At 40.6% G+C, this 16761-nt stretch overlaps 1 protein-coding gene across 8 annotated transcripts in view; it reads right to left on the bottom strand.

Annotated features, from left to right (window-relative positions):
• LOC105282988 (sodium/potassium-transporting ATPase subunit alpha) overlaps positions 1–16761 on the bottom strand; it is a 57924-nt gene that overhangs the window by 2915 nt on the left and 38248 nt on the right. For 3 of the 8 annotated variants that reach the window (XM_011345351.3, XM_011345353.3, XM_011345354.3), the window contains exons 2-8: positions 13904–13984; positions 12701–12826; positions 11039–12439; positions 10594–10918; positions 9658–9894; positions 9225–9526; positions 2987–3081 (exon numbers count right to left, since the gene is read on the bottom strand). In XM_011345351.3, the coding sequence (XP_011343653.1) occupies positions 2987–3081; positions 9225–9526; positions 9658–9894; positions 10594–10918; positions 11039–12439; positions 12701–12826; positions 13904–13984 (2567 nt within the window). Of the gene's footprint in view, positions 1–2986; positions 3095–8155; positions 8251–9224; positions 9527–9657; positions 9895–10593; positions 10919–11038; positions 12440–12700; positions 12827–13903; positions 13985–16761 lie in introns of all 8 variants that reach the window. The other 5 variants (XM_011345355.3, XM_011345356.3, XM_011345357.3 and 2 more) reach the window with 3 other exon arrangements.

Genomic DNA, 16761 nt, shown 5'->3' with positions numbered 1-16761 from the left:
CAAAATGCAGATTACTTACCAACACAACAGATGGACGATTAACGATCGGTTCTTGACAGTGAGGCATGCCACAAAGAGCGAGAAAGGATAGACAAATAGGCAGACAGATAGAGAGGCATACGTAGCTTGTCAATTCTCACGGAGACGAACCCCGCGTGAGACTTGACGCTGGTTAGTAATGAAATGAAGAGCTGATCATTGCCCGTTAGTTTCCCACAGTTACCTCATACTATTTCACACTTATCCCGCACGTACATGTTTGCAATCCAACTCGAGAGAACGTTACATCGAAGCGATCGGCACATACAAACATTTTGCATCGTAATCGAAGATTTCAAAGCAAGGGGATCTGGATCAAGTTCATAATAAGCCCATAATATGTAAAATGACTACATTTTACATATTTCAAGTGGAAATCTTACAAATTATTGAACTTAATCTGCACTTGCTCTGAATTCAATATTATATAATCTGGCTAGATAATCTTTTTTATGCATATGTCATGTACATTACTAACAATCGTCATTATTAACAATAACTGAAAGAATCAATAAATTATATGAGTGTGATGCGATCTTATTAATCGCGACATAGAGAATTAAAAAAAAAATTATATACTGCCGATCCGTTTGGATTATAAGTAGAATAATAATCTATCTAGAAAGGAAAACTACGCGATGACTTACACTTAACTAAGCCAGATTATCAAACCGTAGTATAACTTTGTGTTCTAGTATCTGCTTGCTTTCTTCTTATTACTTATACAGCTACAAGTTGTCGTAGTGAACTTGCTGCAAGTCGCGATAATTGACCAATGTGATTGAATCATTAAAGCGATAAAAAGCATGCAGTGGAATCCGTGCGCAGAGCTTGAGTTTTGAAATGAGTCGCATGCGATTGCTCGAGTGACAGATTAATAGCCGGCATAGGTCCAAACTAGGCTGATCGTAGCAGGCTCATCAGATCCGGAATCAAATACGGAAGCGCTAATAAACGGAGAAGAGTTTGTAGAGTTAGCGAGTTCGCGCAAGCATGTCAGCGAAGTTGAGTATTAAATGCTATATAAATATAAATATAAAAGAAAGAATTAGAGTCCAGTCGGGCGGCGTTAAAGTTCCGACATGTCGCGTCGTCGGTTACGATAAAGCAGATAAAAAGACTGGATATCTGAAGCATTGTTAATCTGAGGCAAGTTGCATCGTTCGCAGCTGAAAAAGAAGCTGCGCCGTGCACATGTCGTGTCGCTCGTTCTCAAAAGCTGCTCTCGGTGACAATGTTCTTTGTGTAATAAAAAATGTAAAGGAGAAAAAGATTTAAAAAGAGAGATTAAAAACAGTGGAAAGAAAAGAATATTTCGGAAACGTGCATTCGCGGAAAGCTCGTCGGTAAGTCCGAGTCTACCAGCTTTATAAAATTACACGTACCCTGTATAATTGAATAATACAAAGAAGAATCTTAATCTCATATTAAATTACAAAATAAAACATTCTCTTCGAATATTTGATTGTAAAACAAAATGAAATTTCCAGATTTAGATCCATGGAGTTACATATTCGGTAGACTAAAGATTAATACTTTTAATATAGACCAGAATTGCCCAAGTTCCAGTTATTTCGGCTATTGTCGATTTCCCCGGACTTTGAATAATATTCGAAATAATTGAAAAATCGATTATTAACAGCGGTACCGATAGAGTTTTTGTGTTGTGACTGAAATTCGGCCGCAAATCGCGTGTAAAAACATCTAGTGCAACGACTAGAAAAAAACACGTATGTAATTCAAGCTAAACGAGTAGATCGCAGGCGTGTATTAGTCATCGATTGAAGAAGAATTTCTAAGTGTGTCTAGAGAAAAAGCATTCGGCATTCTCAATATCTGAAAAGTTTTTCTGTTTATGTAAAACTTGCTTGTGTGCTCTATACTAAGTCAACTAGATTCCTAGAGTTGGATGTTGTTTGTCTGTCAGCGCAGAGTGTCCACCGAGATTCATTCGCGATTCAAACTCTCACTAGTAAGGAGAAAAAGATATTCCATAAGATTCCTCATAAGAACGTTTTACTAACTCTCGTCTCGAAAAGCTTTATAATTTTGACATAATAATCTTGCCATTCAAGCGATCTCTCCCTGAGACTAAAAGATACACGATGCTACGAAAAAATCAAGTCTTTCACAAGGCTTTTTCATAGAAAATTGTCATGCATAACTCAACGAAAGTCAGTAGACACTCCGATACATAGTGTAACCGTGTATCGTGTATCGTTGTACGTACACATTGCAATCCAAGTTAGACGCACAACAGCTATCTCAAGTTAGTTATTACCGTGCCAGGCGATTAGACCGTGTAGCACGTAGACAATACTGGGATGGCTGATTACTCCTAACTTGGCTCGAAAGGCGCATTCATCGTGTGTGTGTGTGTGTGTGTGTGTACACATGTGTGAGACTAGTATCGTCAGAGCAGTCAATCGTTGTTCAAACCGTGACATTACGCAAATTGTTAGTTCTGAGAAGGATTCATCTTTCGGTCAAGAAGAATTTCATCTTTTCATCGAGAAAGATTTTTTTAATGTAGTGCGATTCCGCTTATTGTTGGAATAATAATATTGTTGCGAGTGTTCGACGATAAATCCTCCGTTTGACATCCTCTTGGAAAATCTACCCCTTCTAATCCATTACTGATTGTTAATAACAGGCAACATTGTAACGTCAAGCAACCCGTGCATGCACTGGAAATTGTATTTGCAGTTTCGCGATTGTTATTCCGAGTAGTCTACCCTCTCCTCTTGTCAAACAAAGGATTAATCATGCTTGACCGCCCTGGCGTGTAACGTAATAATGTGTGTAGAACAAGTAAATGCAGTAACAGTGAATGAGGAAACGTGTACGTGAAATTGGTTTTAGTATACGAATACGGGTGTAAGTGCAGTGGCTTTCGCTAGAGGTTTCTGTTGATTTCGTTTGGTAGGTGGGTAGTTGGGAGACCCACCTTCGGTTGACAAGATTGTCTCTGTAAGGATCGCGTGGCTGCCGTTTCATAATGTCCGACTCCGGTGCCTCGTAGGCTAGCGAGATGGCCGGCACCTGCCATCCACCATTGATTAGAAAATGCGCTAATTCACCCCCACCGTATTACAAAGAAGTTACATGTAGCAAGAGAGATACAACCATTATGGCATTTCATGTACATACATCTGCGATAATGATGTGTATGTACGCGCAGTGCGGGCGAAAGAGACAGAGAGAGATTTGGAGATCGCACAAGTCATCAATCGCGCATGTCAAACATGTATATATATAGAAAAATATAAAAAAATTAATAAATATGTATATGTATATAGACGGAATGTATCGTAATGGCAAAATAGCGTTCTCATGCGACTTCTCTCTCTCGTTGTTATCCACGAGAATCGATTATTCGAAATCATGCTCAGCTATAACACCGCTGCAACCGATTCCATCCTAAACGCAGTCTGTCTGGTCCCGGAAACGTATCCCATATTCTTGCGCATAAATTGCGTTGGAAAATTGTGCCGTAAAATAGCGTTAGAGAACCATGGCGTAAAAATTGCATTAAAAGTGTAGCAAAGAGGACCTGTGGACGGTAGCGAAACACTGTGGTGAGTGTATCTGTGTGCATTAAATTAGCGCTGCTACGTTTACAGATGATCCAGAACCACGTTCGGCAAAGGAAGGAAATCGTTTGTGCCATATCTGAAGCGAGGTGAAAAAAGGCCGGAAACGGAATGACACGCGGACCCACACACGTGGACCTTCCGTCCTTTTTCCACTTTGACGTCCTCGTGCTCTGCGAATCTCCAATCGTCTAGCGGCTCTTGGAATCTCCGATTGAGATCATCAGAAGTGCTCGATGACCCACGTATACAGGATACAAATTACAATGTTATAGCGACTACAATAATCTCATCAAATGCCATAAAGACACGCTAATCAGTTTTACTTGCAAATTGATTGGACTAGGGACCTAGCTCTTTTATTATTAGCCTACAATAGCGAGATAAATGCGTGTCACTGAGCACTCCTGAGACATACGAAAGGAAAATCCCTTCTTCTCTTTCACACTACACTTTGAGTACGATCTCAAGCGATCATTTCCCTTAGTACCGTGACGCAACCCCCTAATGAACATGCTCATCTCTGTCACCACGCCAGATTTATGACCAATTAACAAATTACGTGACACTTATCAGAGGATCAATGGTTGCGTACGCACTCATGAGGGGGCTGCTGTTACGGTGATTTTCCCAAGCTCTTTTTCAATTAACATATGCATATAGATCCCGTCACTCGTTTTCCCCGTTTAGCAATTGTTTTTGAGTATATTGTATAACAGTCGATTTTGCGCCCATTAGAAAGTTGCCAGTCGCAGAGTGGGTAGAAGGCAGCGGCAGTAGGCAGCGCATTACAGAATAAAACGTGAGAGAGGACTGTAAAGAATAAAAACTGCAAGAAAAGTTCATGACACGCTCAAAAATGTACAAAAGTGTTTCTTTCTCTTTCGGTTTTTTGGCGGTGATATATATGGTGGTGAGTAATAAATAGTATAGTAAATAGTAAGTATAGTAATAGTAGTAATATAGAGGTAGTATATAGCAGCGGCAGCTCTGTGATACAGATAAAACAGTAATGGCAATAAAAGTTCAATAACTATAAGTAACGATGCTGGCTTGTGATCTTAATAATAGTGATAATAATAAGACTAATAGAGACGAGGGCAAGAATAATGATAATAATTACTGAGCATCAAAGATTAATGTATAAATATATATACATACATCTATGTATATATTATATATATATATATATATATATATATATATACATATACATATATACACATGTCTATATACATAATATATACTACTCCCACAAGAAGGTTGCCATAATTCAAAAAGATCCAATTTTGCGTTCAATTAACTTTAATTATGCAACTTTATAATTATGCAAAACGTCGCTATGTAAGAATCAAGAACATTTTTTATATCTACATATAATACATACAATAATACATACAACAAATTTTGTCATGCTTTTGCTGGAAAATGGCAAAAAAGACTGAAATTCAGATTTCACTTTTTGATTTACGGTAATATTCTTCTAGGAGTTGCAATATATATACGCGTAAAATTGATTAGAATTCAACTAAATGATTAGAAATTAAGCTTCGTCGACCAAAGCATAGCATTCGTTAGTTTCCCATTTCCGAAGCGCATTTTACATTTTGTGCTCCGAACAAATCTCCGCTCCATTCCACTTTCTTTCTCTGAATGATTCCGTCGACGAAACTTGCTCTTCGCTGATTCACAAATGTCTAAGAACAATCGTTACTCAACCGACGATGAAGAAAGGAAGACAATGAATCGCTTGATGCAGAATCTGATGCATAGCTTTCTTTTCTTCAAGAATCTAGCAAATTCTACGAAGGAAGAAAGAGAGAGAAGTTGCTATCGCAAAAAAGAGAGAAGAAAGAAGTATGCAATGCACATCACGCAGGTGTGAGAGCCACATAACCGATCCTACCGTTCTGCATCCATCGATTCAATCGATCTAGTTAATATACAGCACTTTTCCGCTGTACAAAATTGTTTTCCAGTCTATTTTTCTGTGTCCACAATTCGATAGAAATAAAAAAATAAATATCCAAATAAAATCACAAACAATTCACGGATCATCAAAAGAGAAACAGTGATTCTGCTAATTTTTCTGGTGCGCAAAAGTGTCATCCTTGTTCATTTATACGTAAACATCGTGTTGAACTCACAATCAGTCAGATGGATTCGCTCCAAAGACATTAATAAGTGAACCAATTCCAAGTTGAACAGAATTTTATGTTCCTCAGCGAGGCGCAGTAACGATAAAACCTGGCCCGAGGCAATAAAGGCAGCCAGGAACAATGGAGGTAGACAGATAGATAAAGGTAAGTAGAAACGAAGAAAAGAAAGAGAGATTGAAAATAAGAAAGGAATCATGTTTCGTATATGCAAACTGGCATGTGAATGACAACTCTATTCTATCATAATGCTGTTCTATATAAATGTCTATGAAGAAAGAAAAGGAGAGAGAGGGAAACTGAGAGTATTACCGTTTACTTCACCAGAAGACTTCAGGCTTCCGGAACGTGTGAAATTCTTCCTTATTATTCGGTTTCTGTGTCATTCGAGTTTTCGCAGTCATGACGACAATACAGACAATACGACGACAATACGACAAGTCCGCGAAAAGTATATATAATGTTCAAGGTGAAAACAAGTTGCACATTTACGATAAACATCACACAATATTCACATACAATATATAGGTGTCCCTTGCATTCATGATACTTGTGTCACGATTTACAGAGGAAAGCTCAAAGAAACTTACAACGATATGGCGCGACATAATAAAGAGTGATATGGGAAAGGATGAAAGAGAGAGAAAGAGAAAATATAGAGGCAGTGTATAGCTGAAGAAAGGAAGGAAGATACGTATATTCTTGTACAAGAGAGCGTGCACGCACGCAAGAGGAAAGATGAAGAAAAAAAGGAGCAGAGATAGAAAAACCGGAAGATTGAAATCAGGAGCTGCGATGAAAAAAATAAAGATCGTTACAAGTAAGGAAAAGGCATGAAAGGTAAAAATGCTGAAGGGAACGATCATGCGTTCATCTCACAACGACGCTTCTATATCTGGTGGACATCTCAGCAACCCATATACACCTCAAGCCAGTGGCAGACCACGACGGAGGATGATAACTGCAGCGAGGAGTTGTAACAACGATGGGAAAATTGATCGCAAGGAGAATAAAACTAGAGATAGTAATAAAAAACCATGTATATAATTTTATATAGATATATAAAATTATATATATGTCTGTATAGAAGAGAGAGAGAGAGAAATAGATATAGAGGCTTTACAGTAAGATTGGCTTACCTTCGACGTAACGAAATAATACTAATACAATCGAGACATCATGATGGGAGCATCTCTGGCCTTTACAAGAAAAGGAAAAGAAAATTCTTCGAGAAGGGAAAGTTTGCGATAGCTCGTCTCGCGATTCAATTGTCTGGGCTTCATCGATAATGTACAATATATGAAGATATATTGTTTGTACGTATGTTAAAAATATACATACATATTAGAAAAGTTTTCTCTTATATTTAATAAGATAACTTGAGATAATTTAATTAGATGTTGATTCTATTATTTCTCTTTTTTTACAAACATATAAATTATTATTCTTTAAAAAGTGAGACGACGAAACGCGGACGAGCAAGCATCACTTAAGGAGACTCAATCCAGCTTATTAGTAGAGCGAATATAGGACACGAATAGAGAGAAGATCGGACTGAGAAAATAAAGCTCGCGTGTTCCAGCGACCAAACACCCTCGAGCATTGCATCTGCGTGCACCATGTCTCGTTGTTACCTTATCCACTTTGCTCTAGCGTGTCCGACTCGACAACTCGAGCGATAAGCTTGGCAAACTGATCCCTATATCGCGTGAACTTTAGCAAATGGCCTTGACAGCAGTACCAAAGCAGTTTCAAGCATCATGATTTAAAAAAGAGAATTAAAACGACACAAACTTTGCTCCGAACTAATGTTGTTTTCAAAACGAAAATACTTGTAAAGAGTATTCAGTTCTGTTATCTGGTATTATTATCCACCAAACCACCAAAATTAAAGAAAGCGTGTTATTTGTTATACTAAAGGGATCAATTTACCCGCGAATCGTTATTGCCTAGCTCACAGTCGTACGTGAATACTGAACGATGAGCAACCAAGAAAAAGATACGTGTCGTCTTTTCGCATCGAACTTTGTGTCGAATAATAGAAGATAGAACGCACTAACTACTAAAGTCATTATAAGGAGTGTATAGCCAATACACTGAGAGAGCAATCGCCGAGTGATTGAATTTTCGAAGTTTTACCCGATTTTCGGAAAATGTTACGGTAAACAATGCTACATTAAGAGAGAACATTTTTGTAAAAACCGAAAAACGTTTTGTCAGCATCCTGTAAGATAATTAAATCTGAATTCAGTTCGTCGATCAGGAAGAGACTTCGAAAATACAACGTATCATCACCGATGACTCTTTGGAATCATAGAAAATCTGATGTAGCTTGTCAATATTCGTTGTATGTTGTTGATGTGTTACCTTTCGTTAACTAGCTTGTCAGTGAAGGGGTTTCGTGGTTGCCGCTTCATAATATCGCTCTCTGCCTCCTCGTAGGCTAGCGAGATGGCGGGTACCTGATGTCACATTATCAAAGAGCTCAGTAACAATGCCAACAATTAAATAACGAGTATGTCTTCCGATGATGGTGAAGCAAGAATGCTGATCACATCGATTACGTTGCTTCAAAAGTGAAACAAGCTTTCAACAATTCCGGTTTAAAGTCAATATGCAGAAGTTAACATTGCAGCAACTGAATCAATGCCAACAACATTCTTACGCGCGATGAAGCGTCCGAGATTAACAGAAAATAATCAACTGGAAAATTAAAAAAAATCAAAATAATTGAGAAAGTAAAAAATTTGGGAGATATCAAAGGGGATTTGAAGGAAGTTCGTGTAGATCACTCGCGAATTAACAAGTATTTTCGCAATGATAACATTCCTAAAAAAGAAACACTCCCTACACTAACTACGGGCATCTTTTTTTATGGAAAATTTCTAATCCCAAGTATAAATTCGACTTTCTCAAATTATATAACGCGTTTAAGTCCAACTGTTAAAATCAGTCGTTCTGGTTCTCAAATTCCATCAGAGCGATCCATCTAAAAGGAAAAAAGATGTTGAGGAGATTAATCAAAAAATATAGTCTGCCGGCTGTCAATTGCCTCGCGTTGAGACTGGTTCTTCGTCTTGATTGACAAATACGTCGCTATCTACAAGAATAAAAAAAGAAAAAGATTGTTTTTGAGGAACTGTCGATTTGCATGACAGATTCTTCGTATCAGGGCCAGTATTCCGGACATATCACGCTGCTACCTATCAATCATTATAAATATCAAAGGCTACCGTATCTTTCGGGGAACAGTTGCTTTCGTGACACCGTAAGTCATCGTTTTATAACGGTAGACGCTGAAATAATTTGATTAGCCGACAAGGAGGGGATCGAACGGCAACCTTGGAAGAGCTACTTGCGTGACGCGTACGTCTCTTCGAAACGTCGTCGTTCGATTCGATCTGTTATTTATACGCAGCATCATCTCATGACTTACCATGTCGGTTCCCAAGTCAATGCAGAGGATAGTAACGGTACCCAGCGGCAGAGGGATGTCGCAGAGGATGAACGCCAGGAAAGGCGAGATTTCGGGTATGTTCGAGGTCAGAGTATAGGCGATAGACTTCTTCAGGTTGTCGAAGATCAAACGACCCTCTTCCACGCCTGTCACGATCGAGGCAAAGTTATCGTCAAGCAGGATCATGTCGGCCGCTTGTTTGGAGACGTCCGAACCGGCGATGCCCATAGCGACACCAATATCGGCCTTCTTCAATGCGGGCGAGTCGTTCACACCGTCGCCTGAAGTAAATTGAAGGTATATTAGCATAAGTATTTCCAGAGTGGTGTCAGCCACTCGAAAATCGAATCGAACCTTTTGACTGACCCAATAATAATATATTCGTGTTACAATTTCCTTTCAAATAACTTACCAGTCACGGCGACAATAGCGCCCATTCGCTGGCAGCCTTCGACAATGATGAGCTTCTGCTGAGGCGAGGTACGGGCGAACACAATTTCGGTGTGGTACCTGAGAATCTCGTCCAATTGGTCGGAGTTCAGTTCCCTGAGTTCGGTTCCGTGGATGACCGCGGCTTTAGCCTCGCGAGGATTTACTTCGGACACCGGGATATTCAACCGTTGCGCAATGTCCTCAATGGTCTCGTTACCTATTGGAAACGATAACGATAACGATTAACAATACGCTGGTAACAACTGAAGCGTGAAAATTATCTAATAATGTGTAAACTGTCGGTCTAAATAAAATTTTGAGATTATATTCATTGATAATTTTTATTTTGAGAATAATTCATTGTGATTCTAATCCCCTGACTATTAATAATTACTTCCACTTAACGTTATTATAAAAATAAATTATCGCATATCGATTTTTCCGACTTTTTTAACATAGAAATTGTTAATAGTAATTATTAGATAAAATTTAATAAATTTCAATATCCGAAAACTTCGGCAAGTTTCGCGTGTTCTCGTAATGAAAGGAAATGCCTTATGAACTGACCGCATTTATATCGTTACACGTTGTTAAAAGCAAATAACAGTTATTGAAATTACACGATCGTTAATCAAAGAGATGGACATGTTATTGCATCGTCTTTTTACAACGTGAATTTAGCGCATCTTCCAATAAAATCACCCCACAAGCTCCGCGTGTAAATAGGATCGTTGTAAATCCCGAGCGCGGCCTATTATCTGAAATTACGTCTGATTAAGAGGGTAAACTCATAAAATGCAGCATCATAATCGAGATCGACGAACGAGGCCTTGCGAAAATACGCACGACGATATCTAATCCCGACTGCCATCCGATAAGCATCATTGCGGTATAAGATGTACGAAGGAAAACGCACCTTCAGAGATGATACCGACGGATTTGGCAATGGCTTTGGCAGTGATCGGGTGGTCACCGGTTACCATGATGACCTTGATGCCGGCGGAACGGCACTTGGCGACCGCGTCGGGCACCGCGGCCCGGGGCGGATCGATCATAGACATCAGGCCCACGAAGCGGAGCCCGTCGACCGGGAAGTTGGGGTCGTCAGAGTTGAACTTGAAGCCAACCGGGAACTTGTCGGACGGCAGTGTGTAATCACAGAAGCCGAGCACTCGTTCGCCGAGTCCGCCCAATTCCAAGTACGCGTTGTTGAACGCCTCCTTCATCTCCTCATCGAGAACCTAGAAGGTCGATGAGTGTGTTAAAAATTAACGGACAGGTAACGAATAGAATGAAAGAAAAAATATGTAAGAAATAAATGAAAATGTATAAGAAATAAATAAATAAGAAATAAAGATTACCTTTTCTTTGCCGCCGATAAATATGGTGGAGCATCTGTCGAGAATTCTTTCGGGAGCGCCCTTCATGACCAACAGATGTCTGGGATCGTTGGGATCGTCCGACTCGTGTACGGACACCTGATATTTGTTGGTAGAATTGAAGGGAATCTCGCAAACTTTCTTGTTACGTTTCCTGATACCCATGACATCGCCCAACGCTAGTTCCATGCACTTGAGCAGCGCGGCTTCGGACGCGTCACCGTTCACCTCCCGTTTCAGGATTGGCTCATCCTCCTGGCCTGGTTTGAACTCGGCGCGATTGCACAGAGTGGCGATCTTCGCCAGTGCCTTGAATCCCGGACTGGTGCGATCGTACTGCAAGCCAGACTGATCTTCCGTGGTGTCAGCGTCGATGATCTGATTGTCGAACCACATGTGCGCCACTGTCATACGATTCTGCGTGAGAGTTCCCGTTTTGTCCGAGCAGATAGTCGAGGTGGATCCTAGAGTCTCCACGGCCTCGAGATTCTTCACCAGGCAGTTCTTCGAGGCCATTCGCTTGGCGGTGAGGGTGAGGCACACGGTCACAGTAGCGAGGAGACCCTCCGGTACGTTCGCCACGATAATACCGATTAAGAAGATGACGGCGTCGAGCCAGTGGTAACCCAGGATGAAGGCTATAATGAAGAAAGTGATGCCGAGGAAGACAGCGACACCGGTAATAAGATGTATAAAGTGATGTATCTCCTTGGCGATCGGCGTTTCACCGGTGTCCAGGCCAGAGGCGAGACCAGCGATCCTTCCCATCACCGTCTGATCACCACAGCAGATCACTACACCTTTGGCTGTGCCTTCTACCGCATTCGTCGAAAAGAATGCGAGATTCTTCGTCTCGAGTGGATTCTCGTTCGTAAACTCGGGCGATCTCGATTGGGGCTCGGACTCGCCCGTCAGCGAGCTGTTGTCCACCTTGAATCCGCGTGCTTCAATAATCCTGATGTCGGCCGGTATCCGGTCGCCGAACTTTACGTCGACGACATCCCCCAGCACGAGGTCCTCCGCCCTGAGCATTACCTTCTCACCCTCCCGGATCGCGGTGGCGTATTGCGGCACCATGTTTTTGAACGACTCCATGATCTTGCTCGACTTGCTCTCCTGGTAGTACGAGAATATACCCGTGACTATCACGACCGCCGCGAGAACGATGCCCAGATAGAGATTGTCATCATTTGGATCCTCGCTGGTCGTGGCCTGGATCGAGTACGCGATGAAGCAGAGAATCGCGCCGATCCACAACAGGAGGGCGAAACCGCCAAACAGATTCTTGCAGAACTTTACCCATTCCGGGGTCTGCTTCGGCGGTGTCAGGGCGTTCGGCCCGTCCCTCTCCAGGTTCTCCTTCGCCTTCGCGTGGCTGAGGCCCTAAATAATTCATCCATCTTATCACTGATTCTCCCAGATAAAGCATTTCCCATGTTGTCCCATCAACTTTTTTTCACGTAATATTTTTATCTCGTCACGGCGCTCAACGATTCCCTCGTGGGAAGAGGATCATATTCCCTCTTTATGATTATGATCCTCTTCCCACGAGGGAATCGTTGAGCGCCGTGACGAGATAAAAATATTACGTGAAAAAAAGTTGATGGGACAACATGGGAAATGCTTTATGATGGTCCTACTTACGTTTTCGGGGTGCGTCTGAAATCTTTGATACAGTTCCTCGGGTGAGATTTTGTGGAAGTCAATGTCCAACTCCTGCTTCAGGTCGTCCAGGTTGTCCCCCCTCCGCTTTGGGTTCTTTCGCCGCGACTATTAGCAGGAACAAATAAAGAACGAGAGTAATTATCGAGAAGATTAATTACTGATAATACCTTTACCGTATCGGCGCGTAATCTGCGTTACACAATTTTAATACAACTGTAATTATAAAGCCCCAAAGCGATTATCTTTGTTGCATCCGACGATCTGAATAACTTCGTCTGTGATAACAGACGAAGAGGAAGAAGAGGAGGAAGATTATCGAAGTGCATCGAGTTACAGGAATCGAGAGATTGATCTCCAGCGGTGAGTACGAACAACAGCTTTTGTAACAGAGAAGATCGATTGGAACGATATCACCAAGAAATAAGATAAAACAAGTTGCAGTGATATCTCTCGGGTACTCGTAAATGAGATACTATAAGATGAGGTAGGATTGCACTAGAATGAGAAGAATGTCTCATATGCCACGCAATGTAAGCAAAAATAATTGATGACTAACGAGGAGTCAGAGCGGACAACGTAACATGATAAAATGCGTGGATTATTATTTCTGAAATTAAATCTGCGTTTTCTCATCTCAAATTTAAAACAAAAAATAGTGCAATCTTATCTCACTTTATGTATCATTGTCCAATAAAGCTAGCGAAGGATTCCTCGTTTCCTCGAGAGAATGCAACGACAATCATCACCGAACGATTGAAATGCGATTACAACATCCTAATCGAGGTTTGATCAAGTCCTTCCACCACCTGCGTTAAGGTAATTGTGATTATGCAGCTTGATACCAAAGTGAGAACGCGACAGTGATAGAGAGGTAGAGAAAAATCTCCTTCGAGAAGATTTTTGTCGAAGCATAGTTAATGAAGAGAAGTGTTGCAATGAACAGTTATTCCATGAAGAAATGATATAAATTAGCGTGAATAGAGTGATGACAGAGACAAAGAGAGAATGAGAAAAGAATGAAAAAGGAAAAGAAGTGGAGAGAACGACAGAGACAAAGGAAGAAAGCGAGAGAAATTCTGTTTGTCCGACCGGTTGGTCGAAGAGAAGAAGCATACCAGATCCCAATGGAAATGTTAATTACGTAGAAAATTCGTGCGGACAGTAAAGTCCACGTCTGAATACCTTATACATCCCATCTGCGGTTTTGTTGTCATCGCGAATGTTGGGTAACGTGGCGACCCTGTATGAGTCTGAACGGCCATGCTGTAAAAAAAATGGACGATAAAAAAATCATGAGTAATCATGCGGGCAAAAAACAAACGGCGCAAACGGTGAAAATAAATGTACGGGTATATGTAGCGCAAAATTATAACTTAAAAATAATAATAATGCATGAATGTATGATAAATGTATGATTCTCGGCAATGTATGATTTTGGTAAAACGACGGATGTTCTCTGTGAAAATCTTCCCTAAAAATCGCGCGTACTTTTTGTCAAGATTAACGTTCTGTGAACGTTGTAATACATAAAATTAATAATACGTGATTGAAGAGCGCTGCATAATAAATATTGTATAATAAATCGCAGCACATTTCCATTTCGTTAAAACTATACTATATTGTGGGACATAAGTACAGATGCACTCTTCGCTTTCGGAATATTTTTTGTGTCACAATGACGGTTTCCATAAAATAGCAGACTTTTCAAAGAAAAGCTCAATGTATTCGATTTGTTCAAATCTGTTTAAATTCGCAGCAATATTATTTTAAGCAATAATATATCTATGTTGTTCTCTTTTTTTCTTTCCTCATCTCAAGACTTTGAAGACTTTGATGACTGTTCTCGCTAGGGAAGCAAATAAAAAGAAAGGAGAAACTAGATAAGAGACAGTTGTGTGAGGTTTTTATCTCGCATTGATTGTGATTAATTGATTGTGAGAAAGTACGTTCTAGGGCCAAGAAAGCACTGACCTCACGTAATTTATCCTAACTTCTTCCTTCTAGATTTTGGACCAAACACATATTCTTCAATTTGAAAATAGACAATTCGACATTGCCAGTTTTCCCACAGCTGCGACCTTCTTGTGAAAGAGAAGGAAGGAGAGACAGAAACAGAGAGAGAGAGAGAGAGAGAGAGAGAGAAAAAGAGAGACACGTGACTGGTGCGCATTCAGCACGTGACGTCGTCGATGAGAGAGAGAGACGTCCGCGGTACGCGGAGCAAAAGTCCGATTTTCAAGAGCGACCTCGGTGCGACCGCGTTCGGATAACGACCGCTTCCGGTAGTGTGCCGGTTCAATGGAGACACGCTCGCCACCGTTCGCCGAGCTCAATGATACCCCGTAATCGCGATTACGAGAACCCACGCGACACGCCGCTCCGCCTCGTGTCTCTCATTCGCCGGCGATACATGACGCGATTATCGGCCAAACTTTAAGCCCGCGGCCTTCGCGAGTGGAATTATTGTAAATCAGGCTTGCTCATATTTCCGAGTAAAGAGAAAAAATTAAATATGCGTGGGAAAATTATTTACATCATCGCATCTCATACATACAAGTGCCTTGTATAACAAATATTTTAAAATATTAATAAATATTATAATAAATATGATATAAGAATAAGAAGAATAAGAAGCAGATATAGCAATTCCACTTCCGTAATTCCGTGTTGTATCGAATATCGAATATCGCAACAGAATACAATACATATATCGCTTCCAATCATGAACCGTTTTGCGGCTAGTTACACGCGCGTGCGCGTTAATAATAGATTTTAACGCGTTTCCCAAGAATATTAAGAAACGGCGAATGAACTAATTAATTGATTGTACAGGGATATTTTTGTTCCCAATGCTGCATATCGTCGACCATGAAGATCAACAATGTTCTCATGTATCATATGGACTAAACGACGAAACGCGAGACTCGTGACGCGAATGCGCGTGCAATTGCTGCGCGCGGCCGTTAATTTCGTCACGGCGCCTCGTTACGTCCGGCATTACGATTAGATAAGAGACGAGTGACAAATCGGCGGTTACGACGATTTATAAAAACGTAATGGCGAGTTTTGTGCGTTAGGCCGTCTGCTTCGCGGCTGTCGGCTGGTATATGTAAACGATCAAATTCACGGATATCATTACCCCTGGCCCATCGTCGCGCTCGCTCACATCGTCATTGAGGAAGTACGATTACGTAATTTCGTCACATATGCACCTCGCTGCTGATTGCTCGCATACATGCACGTATGATCATATGTGTCTCACGTATGCCGTTTGCTCTACATGAAGCGCGGTCACAATTGCCGAATTTCGGGATAAATGAAAAACATTTTCAAGTCAGTCTTCAAATAAATCTTAAACTCAGAACAATATAAATTTCTCGCAAAATCAAATCAGACAGATTTTTAACCGCTTCGCTTTGTAAAAAGATAAATAAGTATCGAAAAAAAATAAATATCCAAGTGTCGCCGCAAACGCGGAATGAACGCGACTTTCCAGCCTACTGCAAATTTGTGCAGGTAGCTATCGCGAATTCTACGTGATCGCGAGTCGGGTTACAGAGAGCCGGAGCCGGCTCTCGCTCAGAACCGGAAGTGGTCGGAGCTTTGACGGTAGGCAGGAAAGCTACGTTGGGCCAGAGCGATTAGATCGCGTTCTGGGACTGCATTTGTTACGTATTTAATATGCACGCCTTCGCGTATACTTTCTTCAAAACGACTTCTTGCACTTTGCAGAGAAGATGAAAATTGTTGCGAAGTCTCTCCCCTGGCAATGAAATTTGGAAATTTCAATACTGATAGATTCTAAAATTCTAGGACAAAAAAATGAAACAAATTTGCATATTGAACAATTACATTCAATGATACCAACGTATCTTACATTTTAATACGATAATTTGTTTCTTTTGCTTTTAAGCTACATTATGATTAGCTTTTACTTCTATTAAAATATGGATTTCATTTTAATAATATTGTAAATCTAATTGACAAAATAGAACGTGAAATTTTGCCCTCTATGATCCAGTGTTTTAAATCGATTAGGC

This window comes from Ooceraea biroi, chromosome 14, assembly GCF_003672135.1.
Source record: "Ooceraea biroi isolate clonal line C1 chromosome 14, Obir_v5.4, whole genome shotgun sequence".
NCBI lineage: Eukaryota > Metazoa > Arthropoda > Insecta > Hymenoptera > Formicidae > Ooceraea > Ooceraea biroi.
This window is presented reverse-complemented; position numbering and strand designations above follow the sequence as displayed.